This window comes from Nyctibius grandis, chromosome 18, assembly GCF_013368605.1.
Source record: "Nyctibius grandis isolate bNycGra1 chromosome 18, bNycGra1.pri, whole genome shotgun sequence".
Taxonomy (NCBI): domain Eukaryota; kingdom Metazoa; phylum Chordata; class Aves; order Nyctibiiformes; family Nyctibiidae; genus Nyctibius; species Nyctibius grandis.
The window spans coordinates 7350538-7365506 of NC_090675.1; the positions used below are offsets into that span (position 1 = coordinate 7350538).

A 14969-nucleotide genomic window follows, 5' to 3' on the forward strand; every position below is an offset into this window, starting at 1 on the left:
TCCTGCTGCCAACGCACCCGCTCCGTGCCCCCAGCCTGCCGGGGACCCCTCAGGGCTCCCACCGCGGCCGTACCCCGACCCGCGCCGGCTCCCCTCCGGATGCAATACCAACCAACCCGTTCCTGCGGGACACAGGGAGCCCCAAACCCCTCCCCGCTCTTTTTGGGGTGGGGGGGGTCTTGCCTGCATGGGGTACCCCCAACTACCTCAGGCCTCCAGGTCGGGTCGGGGGGCAGCAAAGAGGTCACGGTGACAACAGGGGCTCGGGGACAGCAGCACCACGCTCCTCCTTTTTGTGTCTCGGGGGGGACTATCCCCCCGCATGGTCCCCGGCACTGGCGGCTGGTGACGGGGACGGTGGGGGTGCCCCTCCGCTGCAGGTTGGGTTGATTTCTTTTTTTGTTGTTTTCATTGTATAATAATAATTCCGACGTCGTGTGTTTTCGATTTTTCAATAAAGCCTTCAGCCCAGCCCTGCCGCCTCCGGGGTGGGTGGCAGGGGACCTGTGTCACCACGGGGGGGCCTGGGGCTCTGCCCTCATGGGTGTGCTCAGCACCCCCAAAAAAATAACGTGGGGTGATGCTGGCGATGTGACCTGGATGATGTCCCCCTCCTGGCTCTGTCCCCAGGGCCACCCTGGTGTTCCTTGGGAGGGAACCAGGACATGGTCCTTGCTCAGCCCTGAGGAGCAGGGGTGGCTTTGGCATCCCCACCACCCCGGTCCCTTCCTGGGCTGGGAGGGTGACGCTGCAGTGGGGAGGCCATGCAGACCACCCTGCCCTCCCTGGCTGTGCTGCAGGGTCACCCTGGCAGGACCATGGCACGGGGGTCTTGCTGCTTGGTGGCCCCTGGGGGCCATGGGCAGAGAAATGCTCAGGGGAACGTCCCCTCCCAGGCATGACACTGCAGTAGGATGTCACGCTCCTGTGTGACATCCTGCAGTGAGTGGGAACAGGCAGGAGCAGGCAGGTGCCTGCAGCGTTGGGTCACACATGGTCAGGGATGGGGTCAGGGGACACACAGGTGATCATAGGGGCTGGGACAAGGGGGACAGAGAGGCTGGAACAGTGCAAGGGGCTGTAGGGGACAGGATGGGGACGGGGACATCGGGATTGGGATGGGAATGAGGACACTGGTTTGGGATGGGGGAGACCCGAGGGCCAGGCTGGGGACACGGGCACCTGCTCAGGGACAGTGTGGATGGAGATGGGGGGACAGGGGTGGGGACGGGAGGTCAGGATGGGGTCACAGATGGGTCAGGACCGGGGCACAGGGGCCGGGACAAGGACACGGGGCTGGGGGCACGCGGGCACCGGGGGCTGGCACCGGGGGGCGGCCGCGCCGGGAGGGGCTGGCACCGCCCAAAGGGACCAAGCCCCGCCCCGGGCCGGCCCGCGCGGTGCATGCCGGGCGGCCGCGGCTGGCGGGCGGCTCAGCTCGGCTCGGCTCGGCTCGGCTCGGCTCGGCTCGGCGGGGCGGCCATGGCGCGGGACGGGCCGGGCTCGGGGCGCTGGGGGTGGCGGGGTGCGGCGGCGCTGGCCCTGGCCCTGGCGCTGCTGCTGCTGCCGCTGGGGGGAGCGCTGCTGGGGGCGGCGGCGCTGGGCGCGGCGGGGGCCTGGTGGGCGATGCGGCCCGGCCCGCTCGCGCCGCGCCCCGCAGGTAAAGCCGCCGCTAACGGCTGCCCGGCCGCCGCCTCGGGCCGGCTCAGGAGGGCCCCGCCGCGCCGCTTCGGCCTCGGGTAAGCGGCGGGGAGGGCGGGCGGGATGGTGGCGGGGGGGAAGCCCCGGCGGTGCTGACCCCTCCGTCCCCGCAGGGACTCGCCGGCCGCCCGGCGCTCCCCGCTGCAGGCCCCGCGCCGCCGGTACCCGCTGCCGCCGGAGCGAAGCATCGTGCCGGTCGTCCTGCCCGCCGCTCTCTGGGAGAGCTGCTCACCCAGGAGCCCGGCCTGGGTTCGCCGGGCCCGCCCGCCCTGCAGCCCGGTCACCGTGAGGATCGCCGGGCGGGCCGCCAGCCTGGCCCGCTCCCCAGCGTGAGTACGGGAGTGGGGAGCGGGCCTGCTTCGGCCTCGCCTCACGGGTGGGCAGCGCCGGAGTAACTTCACCTGATGGGACTGAACGGGCGGGTGGGAGGGAACCGGTTATCAAGCCCTCAGCCTGTTGTGCTGCCGGGAGCGGACCCCGCGGAGAGCACATGGCTCCCGGCCCGGCAGCGATGGCTCCGTCCCCATCCCCAGCTTTGTGGGGAGGATTGTGTGATCCAAACCTTCTGGAGAGGCTCCACAAGAGAGTCCTCGTCCCCCTTCTGTGGGGGCAACCGGGGCACCGGGTGGGGGGATCTTGCTCTGGAGATCCCACTTTGCCTCACGCTTCGCTTTGTTTTGCCTCGCAGCCTGGAGCAGCTCATCTCGCCCGTGGCCTTCCCGGCCACCAGCAGCCCGGACCCATGTGCAAAAGAGACTGTGCTGAATGCCATCAAGAAGAGGAAGAAGAGGGCTGTGGAGGAAGAGGAGGACCAGGCTTTTGGGAGCGATCAGGAGAGCAAGAGAAGGTAATAAGCCACCGGTCCAGGTCACTACCAGTGTGCTGGGAAGGCTGTAAACAGGGTTAGTGCTTCAGTGGTGACAAATGGGACGTGTCCCAGAGCGCGCTGGGCCTGGAATGACCAGGAGTCTGGGTTGGAAAAGTGCTGTGGGAATTGAACCACAGAAAGGACGCACACCCCATCACCCGACCCTCTGGGCTGTGTCGGAAAGTCCTCCAAGGCTTCGTTTTGTCCTTAAAATCAAAGGGATGTGGTTTAGGTTTTGGTCTGGGCAAGCTCGTGGGTCAAGCGTGTTGCCCGGCGTTGCTGGGGCTGGGAGAGGCTGGCATGTGGTTTGGGGCAGCCTGGCAGGGCAGTGGTTTCTGTCATCACGGGAGTTTGCAGACTGGGGAAACGTGGTGGGAAATGCTGGTATCTGCTGTAGGCTCATCATCTCTGGCCTTCAGTCAGCCCCAGGCTTCCAGGAGAGACGGGATCCCCAAGTCTTACAGCCCCAAGTGGAAGCATCAAGCTTTAAAAGGTCTGCGTGTTTCCTTCGTGCACTGTAGCTAGCGAAAGGAGGTAAAAACACGAGGGTAAACGAGAGAGACTATCTTCTGCTTTTGTTAGTCAAGGTCAGTGATTTCCAGCGCTGAGCTCAAAGAAATGAGGGTGCGGTGTCTTTGCCAGCGCTCTGGGAAGGACAAGGCGTAAATCCTGGGTGCCAGCGCCTGCCGGAGCCTTTCTAACTGCCTGGGCACAGCTCTGCCTCGTCATTTTCCCCTCTTGTTTTTCATCCTTCCCACTTGTGTACGTGGAGGCCGTTTGCCTCATGCCTCTCGCGTGCCAGGGCTGCCTGCCTGGGCTTGAGCAGGGGAGCTGAGAGACCACAGAAGAGCGGTGTGGGCAGTGCCCGGGCGCTTTGCCTCACGTGCTGCGCTGGGGCTGCTGCTCGAGTGTCTTAGCCCACAAGAGCTGAGCAGGACGACAACAAGATGGGTGCACAGACAAGATCATCTTGGGTTTTTTTCTTTATTCTGTTTTTTTTAATATGCCAATACCCAGCTCTGCCACAAAAGCCAATTTTGAAGGCATTAAAGCCTGGCAAGCACAGAGAATGTAGGCAGAAAATCTTGCGACCTTTGAGGGCAGAAAGGAGCCTGCGTCAGCTGGAGAGTGCTGGGTTGCCTGTGCGATGGGGTCAGTGTGCTTGAGCTCGAGGAAGGTGCTTGGGCTAAGTGACAGGGGTGATTGTACACCTCCAGCTCTGCTTTGCAGCAGGATTTGCTTTGAGACTTTCAGACTTCAGATCCTCACCGAATCATTGTGGGGATTCGGCTTCTGACTCAGACAGTCCAGGGCACTGGCTAGGAAGATGTAGGAGAGGTGAGTTTCAGAGCTCAGGTTCATTCCAGAAATGATCTGCTGAGACTCTCTGAAATGTTTTGGCTTAGAATAAGGATTTGAGCAAAGATTTCGTTACATCAAAACTACTGAGCTGCTGGTGCTTGGGAGGAGGCAGCTCAGGGTAAGTCAGTGAGGACAGAACCAGGTGGAGAGAAAATCCGCAGCAGGATGTGGATGGGGAAAACCTCTGTCCTTGGGTATTGGGTGACAAGAAGAAAGCAAGGTTTGTGCGTTCTCAGTGCTGAGCCTGCCTGAAAGGGGCAGCCCCGTCTCTGCTGCCTCCACACTACCACAGGCTTCTGCCTTCTCTCCCGCAGGCGCCACGACAGCAGTGGAAGTGGACAGTCGGCGTTTGAGCCGCTGGCAGTCAACGGTGCCCCCACCTCTCTCATACCCAAGTAAGTGCCCAGCGGGCCAAAAGCAACTGCTGGGAGCTGGGAGAGGGGTATGAAAGCCTGTAGGCTCTGGAAAAGGCGCTTGGCTTTTGCTTGTGGAGCCCAGCTTTGGGGGAGAGCAAGAGAGGCTGTGGCTGTGCCTTCAGGCTGTCACCCTGAGCACGGGCCAGTGGCCATAAGGGCTGTGCCGCTGCTGAGGCCTCTTTCCAAGCCCTGTGCTGTGAGAAAGAGCAGGGTTGCCTTCTTCCACCCGCCCTGCATTTAACGGACCTGTGGGCAGAGTGGCGGGGAGCTCATAAAATCTTATTACCCTTCTCTAGGCCTGGCTCTCTGAAGAGGGCCCTTGTCTCACCGTGCCCAGATGACTGCTCCAGCAAGAGGTCACACACCTCTTCCACGAGCTCCCTCAACAAAACATACGCTGCCGGGATCCCCGGCTCCGCGCGCAACGCCATCGCCAGCTCCTACAGCTCCAGCCGGGGCCTCTCACAGGTAGGAAACACCCTGCCCGAGGCAGCACCGGAGCCCAGCGCGGAGCGGCTCGACCCTCTTCTGGGATCACCCCGTGTAACTCAAACCCGGAGCTCCTGAGAGCGGCGTGGCTGGGTGCCTGGCAGCGAGCGCTGCGGGGAGTCTGCAGCGCAGCTCAGCTCAGCCAGGCAGTTTCACCTCCCTGTGGGTTAGGCAGGGTGCTGGGCCGGCAGCAGCAGGCAGCAATGTTACGTGTCCTTCGGTGCACGCTCCTGGGGGAGTCCCCAGGCTGAGCTGTCCTGCTGCAGTGCTTGTTTTACACCAAAGCAAGAAGGAGGCTTTTTTTCCCCCTCGCTACTCAGCCTTGGCCAGTCTGCTAGGGTGGACACAGGTGAAAGAAAAAAAAAAATCACTTTGCTGCGCTGCCACCTTTTCAGCTGGAGTCAGCAAGTATTGGAGCCGTGTGTTCCCACTTTGACCAAGGTCCCCTCAGCAGCTGCTGAGCTATAATAAAACACTGCTTCCATCCTGGGTCAGGCTTCCAGATGTGACAGTGGGACGTAGCTGTGGATAACAGAGCTTTTCAGTCTGTGTGGGGAAAAGTCTCCTCGAGGATGTATTGGTGGGAAAAGGTTTCCTCTGGCTGGGCAAGTCTAAAATCCTTGAGGTGGGATCCGTCCACTCTGAGCTCCAGGTGAGGAGGTGGTCTGCTCTTGCTTCAGCCACCCTGTGCCCGTGAGGGCATCTGAGACAGCCGGGCAGCCTCTGCCCGTGCCGCGTGATGGCAAGAGCCAGCATCGGACCAGCAGTGTCCTCCTTCCTCATCCTCTCAGCCAGGCTGTAATGAGCCTGGAGGCCGCTTGCTCCCAGAGTGGATTCAGTTAGGGATGGCCAGACTTTGTGCTCCATGGAATGTAGAGGGGAGTTAAGCGGTCTTGAAGCAAAAGAGGCTCTGGGCTCGTTAGCCACAGCCCTGGGAGATGGGATTTAATCTGCGGGCGAGCAGGAGGATAGGAGGCTCCCTGCCAGCCCCGTACTGAATTACTGCTGGTCTCTCTCTGCATTCCAGCTGTGGAAGAGAAGTGGTGCGAGCGTGTCCCCAATGTCCAGCCCAGCGTCCTCCCGCCCCCAGACGCCGGAGTGGCCTCTCAAGAAAGCCAGGTAACTAGCCACTTGCCCGGCGAGCGCCCGCTCGTCGATGCCAGCCAGGAAGAGAGCAGTCACCTTCCAGCCATCCCGGTGCCCGAGTCCTGCTCTCCACGGAGCCAGGACAGTCCAGGCCCCTTTCTGAGATGCAGCCGCTGGATCACCCAGCGGTGTGGAAACGCCCTTGTCATCTCTGTTGGTGCCCCTGCCGCCTTGCGGTCCTGGCGGCCGTGCTGAGCTGCACCGTCCCTGCCCTGCGCCCAGGCTGGGCTAGAGATTCAAGGGCTCAGGTTGCCGCAGAGGCGACATTGCCTCATGGCATTGGCATGGCCAAGGTTGCTGGTTGCCGAAGCGTTGGGAAGAGACAGGCCCTGATTTTTGCCATCTCCTCAAAACCAATTCACAGGAGCTACAGTCAGGTTGTATTTCAGCGCCTGCCTTGCAGTGCAGGCCCTTGTTGTCCGCTCTCCCGGCTCAGAGAAGGACCTGAGCTTGTGTCAGAACTAAAACCGACAGAACCACCTGCCCTGGCGACAGGGTGGGTCCAAGCCAGGGACCTGCGAGGGGCAGCGGCTCCCACCCAGGCCCCCCGGCTGCCGCCCTGAGGCTGACGTGTCCTGCGGAGGGTGCGCAGGCTCCGCGACCCAACCGAGCCGGGGTCCTGGGGAGGGGAGCAGCCCCTCTGCCTGGAGCCGCTTGCAGGCTGGTGCGGTGAGGGCAAGGCTGGTGTCCTGAGGTCTGTTGTTTGGCGGAGACAAAGAAACCCCCCAGGGATGCTGGTGGGAGTCCTTAGCGTGTTCAGTCTCATCCTGCTCCCTGGGGACAGGACCAAGCCTGGGGCTGACCCTAACTGTCTCTCTCCTGTTTGCGCAGGGAAGAGGAGTTGCATCGCTCCAACGCTTCCACTCCAGTGAAATTGGACAAGGAGCTGCAGACAGAGAAAGGTGAGCACAGGTGGGCCCCAGCCCTCTGCCCAGCTTGGGTGGGCCACTGGTGCGAGCAAGTGGGGGAACAGGAGGTAGCTGAGGTCTGCAGGTGGGGTTGGCTTGAGATTTCACCTGGAAACTAGGAACATGCTGGTGTCAAGGCAGTGGCACTTCTGCTGGACTCAGTAACTGCCCTAAAGGGATTTCCAGGTGATCAGCGAGGGGTGCTGACAGCTTCAGTGAGCTAACAGATGCCTGGGGGGTGGCTTGCAAGGAGGAACACCAGCCCACAAGCCAGCATGAGTCCAGGGGTCAGTCTTGGGGCAAGATCTGATCAAATTCCAGGCTGAGCTTATTCCAACGCTTCCTCAGCTAAGAAGGAGAGGAAATCCTGCGTGCCCATCACAGTCAGGGTCCCGTGCTGTGGGATGTGCTAGTGCTAGATGTGGCTCATGTCGTTTGCGTGGTGTGTGGTTCAGGTAGGCAGCATGCAAGGACCATCCGTTGAGGTGGGAAGGGGCTGCTTCCCTGTGGAGCCCTGGCAGGCTCTGGTAACAGACTGGCCTGGGATGCGATGTGGCCAGCTGCTCTTCCAGGACATCGCAGCCTTAAAGCCGTGCCCCTGGCTCTGCCCTCTGAGATGGGTCATCCAGAGAGGAGTCAGAAGGGACGACCCTGTCGGTACAAACCAAATACCTCCTCTGCCCGGAGCTGGGCCTGACTTGTCTCCTTCTATAGCGGTGGAGACGCCGGTGCGGAAGAAGCGGAATTCCCCAAGCCCGCCATCCACGTCGGGGAGCAGCGGGAAGCCCAAGAGGAAGATCCCCTTGCTGTTGCCTCACCGGGGGGACCAGCTGGTGCTGGTACGTCGCTGTCTTGCAGCCCCTTTTGCCCTCCTCTGGCGATAGAATGTGCTCACTGCAATTTCTGCAGGGCTGGGGGGAGACTGACCTGCCTGCCCTCAGGAAGGAGGCCCCGTCCTTGGCCGAGTGGGAAGTGACGCTCTCCCCAGCCCCAGTGTCTGGTGGGCTGTGCGTGATTGTGGTGCCTGCTGCCGGACCAGGTAACGGCCTGGGGAAGGCCTGCCGTGCCCTCAGCGCCAAGCCGGGGGGCCAACACGAATGGGGATCGGAAGCTCCACGGTAGCGTGCTGTGGCAGAACCACCTGCTTCACGGGTCATGCAACGGCCAGCCTTCACCACACGTTCAGAGAGGCTCTGCCGGCTTCCCTGAGAAGGAGCTAAGCTGCTGCTCTCTCTTGGCAGCCCCTGCCGCCTCAGCTGGGCTACTCCATCACCTCCGAGGACCTGGACACGGAGAAGAAGGCAGCGTTGCAGTGGTTCAACAAAGTCTTGCAGGATAAGGCTGGTAAGGGTGGACTGGGAATGCAGAGGGTATGGCAAGGAGTATAGAAACCCAGGGCCAGGGCTGGCAGGGCAGTGGGGTGTCTGGGTAGCACAGGCTGGGGAAGCTTCTGGGCCAATCCTGCCTGGTCCTGGGGTCTGGGGATGCTCTTAGTGCCTTCAGACTCGTTAAGAGTCCCAGAGGACTCCCCCAGGGCCGGAGCTGTGGGACGTTCATGCTGTTTCCCTGCCCAACAAGGAAGCTTTGCTAAGGGGTAGTCCCCTTCTACAGCGATTTGCACGTCCTGATTTCTTGCTCCACCCCAGCAGACGTGGTCCCCAGCACCACTGCAGAGACGATGCCCGTGTCCAGGCCGCTGGCGTTCGCTGTGACCTCCCCGGGGCCTGCGCCTGCCTCGACAGCTCCTGCCCCGGCCAGCACCAACCCGCTCCTGGACAGCCTGAAGAAGATGCAGAGCAGCCAGGCTGCGCCCGTGCCAGCTGATGAGGAGGAGGAAGGTGGGCAGAGCGGGGCTTTGGCAGAGCAAGGCAGGCAGGTCTTGGGGGGGGGGGGCAAGTTTGGGGACGCTGAGTCCATGGTCCTGTTGGGAGCTGTGGTAAGCGTGGAGGGCTGGGTCTGCCCGGTCCGAGCGGGTGCTGCTCCGGGAGCCTTTGCAGCAGCGGGGTGGGTGCCTGGCAGAAGGGCTGGCTGGCTGTAGGTGATGCCCTGTCCCTAAATAAGCTCTCCCTGCCCTTTCCAGACTCCACTGGAGCTGTGGTAGCATCTCAGCCGCCTTCCTCAGCTGCCCAGCCGCCCGCTCCTGCTGTATCGCTGGAGTCAAGTTCTCTGCCTGCCACCTCTGCCACCACCCAGCCTACGCCTGTGCTGAGCATGCCGGCCCCTGCTGCTTCCCCTGCCTTGGGGGCACAGGCCACCAGCAGCCTGGCACTGCCTGCGTTCACGGAGCTGGGCGAGACCCCCAGCGCACCTCCCTCCTTCCCTAAGCCAAGCATCCTTTTTGGGACGCCAAACACCCCTTCTGCCAGCCAGCCAGCGATGACTGCGGCCGTGGCCGTGCCCACCACCACCGCCGCTGTGCCCACCACCACTGCTGCCGTGCCCACCACCACCCCTGTCTTCAAACCCATCTTTGGCGCTTTGCCGAAAAGCGAGAGCGCAGCACCGAGCGCAGCTGTCGTCTCTGCCGCGGTCACCACGCCTGCGAGCTCAGGCCCTTCCTCGACGTCTTCCACCAACGCCATGTTCAAGCCTATCTTCAGCAGCGTCACCACAGCGTCATCTCCAGCGAAGGCCTCTCCTTTCACCTTCAAACTGGCATCGCAGCCGGCCTTGGCTGCGGATCTGCCAGCAGCCTCCACGACTACCCTGGCAGGCCTCACGGGTCTCCCTAACGTCATCTTCACCACCGCAGCTACGACTGCCACCACGCAGAGTTCCTCCACAGATGCCACTGTTAAACCCGTCTTCAGCTTTGGACTCAACCCGCCCACCTCCACCGGCCCCGCTGCCAGCCTGGCCGTGACCACTGCCACGGCCACCAGCACGTCACAGCCCTTCCGGTTCGGGGGTGCGGCCAGCTCAGCTCCCAGCACAGAAACCACCTTTGCCACCCCAGCGCCCATGTTCCAGTTTGGAAAGCCACCTCCAGCCATGGTCACTGCCACTACCAGTGTCCCAGGAGGCCCTGCCTTTGGCCAAGCACCTTCAAGCTCAACGGCTCCTACCACTACTGTGGGCTTTAGCATATTTGGGGGCACCACGCTGACCTCTTCCACCCCAGCCACCACAGCTCAAACGACGCTGATGTTCGGCTCCGCCGTTTCAGCTATTGGCAGTTCCTTCGGCACAGGCATGAAGCCGCCGCCGTATCCCCGTGCAGCGAATCAGCCCACCTTCAGCACCAGCGCCGCAGAGAGCCAGCCGCCCGCCAGCAAGCCCACTGCTGGCCCCGTCAGCTTTGGCCCCCCGTTCAGTTTTGGAGCCCCCGCAGCCCAGTCCACCGCTCCACCGGCATTTGGCAGCAGTGCTCAGCCAGCCTTTGGCACAACCAGCGCCCTGGGCTCCTTCGGCACCAGCAGCACCCAGGCAGCGTTCGGGACCACCACGCCGGTCTTCTCTTTTGGGACAGCCACCTCCACCACTGCCAGCTTCGGTTCCACCACCCAGACCACAAGCAGCAACGCCGGTGCCGCCGTTTTCGGCACCACCCCTTCTCCTTTCACCTTTGGGGCGACCGCCCAGCCGGGCCCCTCCGCCAGCGCCTTCGGGATTGGCACGCCTGCCCTGAGCAGCAGCAGCAGCTCCCCTGCCGTGGCCTTCAGCTTCGGGGCTGGGCAGAGTGGGGCAACCCCGGCGGCAGCACCGTTCGGCTCGTCCCTGACGCAGGGTGCGCTGAGGGCACAGAGTCAGAGCGCGCCCTTCGCCTTCACCGTCCCCAGCACGCCCAACAACAAGCCCATGTTTGGAGGTGAGTCAGGGCGGACGAGGGGTCTCGGGGTGGGGGGTGAAGGGCAGGCCTAGACTGAGGCAGCAGCTTTCCTGCCGGACCTTGCTGAGCTCGCCGGGCTCAGGGCTGGTCCTCGTGCTGTGCGGAGCCTTGCTGTGGGAAGGGAAGGCGCTGCCATTGCTCGCTGCTGGCTCCTACCACTTTGCACCCTCACCAGGCCGTCTCGCCTCCCGCAGGGCTGAAACCCACATGCTGAGCAACTGCTTGATCTAGAAAGACAGAGGCCTTTGTTCCTCCCTGCCCGCAAATCCTCCTGCGCTGCCCCGCTGGCAGGAGAGCCCAGGGGTTACCATGAGTGTCGGGTCCTGCACTTGGGGACCAACAACCCCCCGCACCGCCACAGGCCTGGGGAAGAGTGGCTGGAAAGGTGCCTGGTGGAAAAGGACCTGGGGGAGATGGTCAATGGCCGGCTGAATATGAGCCAGCAGTGTGCCCAGGTGACCAAGAAGGCCACCAGCATCCTGGCTTGTATCAGCACTAGTGTGGCCAGCAGGACTAGGGCAGGGATCGTTCCCCTGTACTCGGCACTGGTGAGGCCGCACCTTGAATCCTAGGTTTAGTTTTGGGCCCCTCACTACAAGAAGGACCTTGAGGTGCTGGAGCGAGTCCAGAGAAGGGCAATGGGGCTGGTGAAGGGTCTGGAGCACAAGTGTGATGAGGAGCAGCTGAGGGAACTGGGGGTGTTTAGCCTGGAGAAAAGGAGGAGGTTTAGATTGGAGATCAGGAACAATTTCTTCCCCAAAAGGGTTGTCAAGCACTGGCACAGGCTGCCCAGGGCAGTGGTGGAGTCCCCATCTCTGGGGGGATTTAAAAGCCGTGTAGATGTGGTGCTGAGGGACATGGGTTAGTGGTGGCCTTGGCAGTGCTGGGTTAACGGTTGGAGTTGATGATCTTAAAGGTCCTTTCCAACCAAAACGATCTGTAAGAGCACAACTTCTTGCATTCAAAGGTCGTCTTGGGCGAAGTGGCTGGTCCTGGGGGACTGTGGTGCTTCAGCCCACGGAGGGAGCTCTGTGCCTCCTGCGAGTGCCACTGGCTCCCCAAGGCCGGGCTCTTCCTCCTTTGCCAACCCCAGCTCATAGCGGCGTGTTGCTTTCCAGGAACTCCTGCGCCCGCTTTCGGGCAGAGCACGCCCGTCCCGGGAGCGGTGGGGAGTGGCAGCGGCAGCCTTTCGTTCGGGACGCCCAGCACTCCTGCCTCGGGCTTCGGAGGAGTCGGCGCTTCCTTCGGTAAGGAAGGGGTTGGTGCTTCGGCCTCGGGGAGCTGATGGGTCCTGTTGTCCCCTCGGGCTGGGGGCGGTGGAAGGGCCACGCTCTGGGAGCCGGCTCGGGTGGTACCTGCTGGGCTCTGGGGGATGCAAAACCATCAGGGACAGGGATTATGCCACCCCCCGTGCCAGCTCCAAGTGAGGCTGCAGAGACCTGAGCGACCTTTCTGCTTCCAGGTTCGTCCACCCCGGCCTTTTCCATCGGGGCAGGATCCAAGATGGGCGCTCGCCAGCGGCTGCAGGCGCGGAGACAGCACACCCGCAAAAAGTAACCGCCGGTGCTGCCGGGCCCCCGCCGCCGGCCTGCGCGGGGGGCTGCGGTCGAGAGCAGTCCCGTGGTGGGACCGGCAGTGGTGGGGCCAGGCCCCTGTCTCTGATGCCAGCTGGAGCCCGTGCTGGGCAGCAGTGACCGGGGTGGGACAGGATAAACCAAACTCTTCTTACTTGAACAGTTCCCAGCCGAGGCTGGACGAACCTCTGTACATAGCTGCAGCCTTTCCTCCCTCACTTTCTTTTGCCATGTTTCATAACGTGTAAGTTTTTCCCTGTTTGCTTCTTCTCGCTGTTCCCGTGCCCTCTTCCCCAGCCCACCACCACTCAGCCCCTGCCCTGCGGCACGGCGGCCGGCAGAGCCACCCGGCCCAAGACCTTTGTGTTGGCCGCCGTTCCAGGCTGCTGAGGGATGTCGTCTTCACCAGGTCCCCAAATCTTTCCCCAGCGTTTCACCCCGTGGCCCTGGTGAACACGCTCCCTCAGGAGGGCCCTGCTTCGGTGCCATCCCCACAGGACATGAGCCGGCGTTAGCACTGGCCTGGCCCTCTTGGTGCTGTGGGTGACAACCCCCTCGCTGTGACTTTTATCTCCCATCAAACCTCCAGCCGAGGATGCGCCGTAGTCTGGGACCGCGGCTGGAGGCGTGGGGTGGGGATGGGGGTCCCTCCACCCCTCTCCTGGCCACTAAGCAGGCCCTCACGGGCTCCCCCCACCCTGCTCATGTCGAGCCCCCCGCTCTGTTTTGCTTTATTTGTGCTCCCATTTCCCTGCGCTCATTGAACCGAGTTTGGAGGAAGAACTGAACCGTGTGCGTGGCGGCATGTTGGTTATGCCGGATTTGCTGTTTGGAGTTTATTTTTTTTTTTGGGGGGTGCCCGTCCCTTTGCGGGGGACGCGCCCTGGCTAATTGGGTGTTGACAGCAGCGTCGCTGCGCGGCTGCTCGCGCTGGGGGAGTCGCCCCGTTGTCGTGACTGCAAGGCAGCTGGGGTGGGGGGGGATGGGGCCTGGACCCCCAGATTTGGGGGTGGGCTCCAGCCCTGGCAGCCTCTCCCCTCCCTTCCCCTCTCTCCTGGTGCCCCTTCCCTACCTCGGGGTGCTCTGGAGCCGCTCATGGGAGGGGGTCAGAGCAGACAGGTTCCCCCCTCCCTCCCCCAAATCCAAATTCTTGTTCATTTTTAGCTCATCCCCATCCTTGGGGGTTTTACCAGCTCCGAGGAGCTGCGACGCTGCTGGAGCTGGGGGTCACCTGAGAGCTGCCCCCCACCCTGCCCTGGACGAGGGACGGGCACCCCTGCCCGCAGGCTCCTCACCACTTCCAGGAGTGCTTCGCTGCTGGGTTTTTTTACTCCCTGAGCCGTGTGAGTGTGTGTGTCTGCTGGAGTCTAAATTAAGGAAAAAGAAAAAAGAAAAAAAAAATCACAAACAAATATTTAAACGTTTTTTAACAAAAGAAAAATTTATTTTTATATTTAAGCTAAATTGCCTTTGAATTCCTTCAAGCTTGGTTCAGTGAGCTTGCCTGACCCCGCAGCGCTGTTGGTAGTGTTCAGCCCAGCAAGGAGCCTGTGCCCGGCTCTGCCCGCAGGAACCACCTGCGTGGGGAGAGGCAGCTCCTCCTGCCCTGCGACACCACCTCCTCGATATTAAAACTTCATGTACGTGGATGTGATTAAATCTGATTTTCCTCTGTTATTCTTTCTCCGAGGATGAGGAGCAGGAGCTCTCGCGCGTTACGGTGACGAGTGGGTCTCTTGTCTGCCAGGGACAAGGTGTCTCTCCCGCAGGTGACCAGGCTCTGTGCGGCACAGAGGGGGCCCGGCCCCTGGGCGAGTGGGGACAGGGGACGTGCTGGCGGGGGCTTTTGTTGCCTTCCCCTTCCCACGGGGCCAGGGTGGGGTGCGGGGGCTGTTAGGGCAGGGCAGGAGGAGCCCGCCTGGGCACCCGTGTCCCTGGGGCTTGGGAAGGCGGCTGAAAAGGGGTCAGTGCACGCGAGGGCTGACGCTGGTGGTTCCTCCCACAGCCCCGGGCAGGGTGCTGAGCCCTCCCGCAGCCCCAGGCAGGGTGCTGAGCCCTCCCGTGTCCCAGCCCTCGGGGGTGGCGGTGGCCCCAGGCAGGACAGCGGCGCTGGGTCTAAGGTTTGGCCAGGTCAGCTCCAGCAAGACCCACGTGGCAGAGGGAGCTGGGGAGGAGCTGGGTGCTGTGATGAGGTGCCAAGGAGCCGGGCCACGTCCCTTCCCTGCTGCACAGACCCTGCCTGGAGAGACCCTTGTGCCCGGGCTGCCGTGCGTGGCCAGGGCTGGGGGGAGGCTTTTAACTCCCAGCTGGAGACTTGGATCATTCCTGGTGTGGCTGAGGAGGATTTTAGTGTTAATGTGCAATTTATTTTTTTTTTTTTCTTGCTTCTTATGTCCCTGGTTTAAAATTAAAAAGACTCTTCACATCTGCCTCGCCCGCATTTGATTCCTGGGCCCGAGCAGGGCCGGGCATTGCTGGTGCTTCTCACCACCCTCCGGTTTGTGTGTCCTTGCTCCCCCTGTTCCAAGGCAGCTGTGTGGACAGGATTATTATTATTATTATATTTTTTTATTATTATTTCACTTTTTCCCCCAACTTTGTCTCAGCTATGAGCCATGGCAATTTCAGCACAAACCTGGACAAACGTGCTGGAAAAAAAAAAACAGTGAAGAGAGA

The 14969-nt window shown here is 62.0% G+C and overlaps 1 protein-coding gene across 1 annotated transcript; it reads left to right on the forward strand.

The window, feature by feature from the left end:
• The first annotated feature begins 1482 nt into the window (after nucleotides 1-1482).
• Nucleotides 1483-14963, forward strand: LOC137672023 (putative nuclear envelope pore membrane protein POM 121B). The gene is made up of 13 exons (XM_068415965.1): nucleotides 1483-1739; nucleotides 1815-2030; nucleotides 2390-2548; nucleotides 4246-4326; nucleotides 4644-4815; nucleotides 5864-5955; nucleotides 6814-6884; nucleotides 7605-7729; nucleotides 8132-8234; nucleotides 8540-8728; nucleotides 8971-10698; nucleotides 11838-11966; nucleotides 12182-14963. The coding sequence occupies exons 1-13, from the start codon at nucleotides 1483-1485 to the stop codon at nucleotides 12274-12276; spliced, it is 3417 nt and encodes a 1138-aa protein (XP_068272066.1). The 3' UTR covers nucleotides 12277-14963.
• Nucleotides 14964-14969: the final 6 nt, after the last annotated feature.

Excerpts from the sequence above, each read along its gene's own strand:
- LOC137672023 (XM_068415965.1), top strand. The coding sequence starts at position 1,483 with ATGGCGCGGGACGGGCCGGGCTCGGGGCGCTGGGGGTGGCGGGGTGCG. Across the intron at positions 4,816-5,863 it reads CCAGCCGGGGCCTCTCACAG|CTGTGGAAGAGAAGTGGTGC; the intron begins GTAGGAAACACC and ends TCTGCATTCCAG. Across the intron at positions 11,967-12,181 it reads AGGAGTCGGCGCTTCCTTCG|GTTCGTCCACCCCGGCCTTT; the intron begins GTAAGGAAGGGG and ends TTCTGCTTCCAG.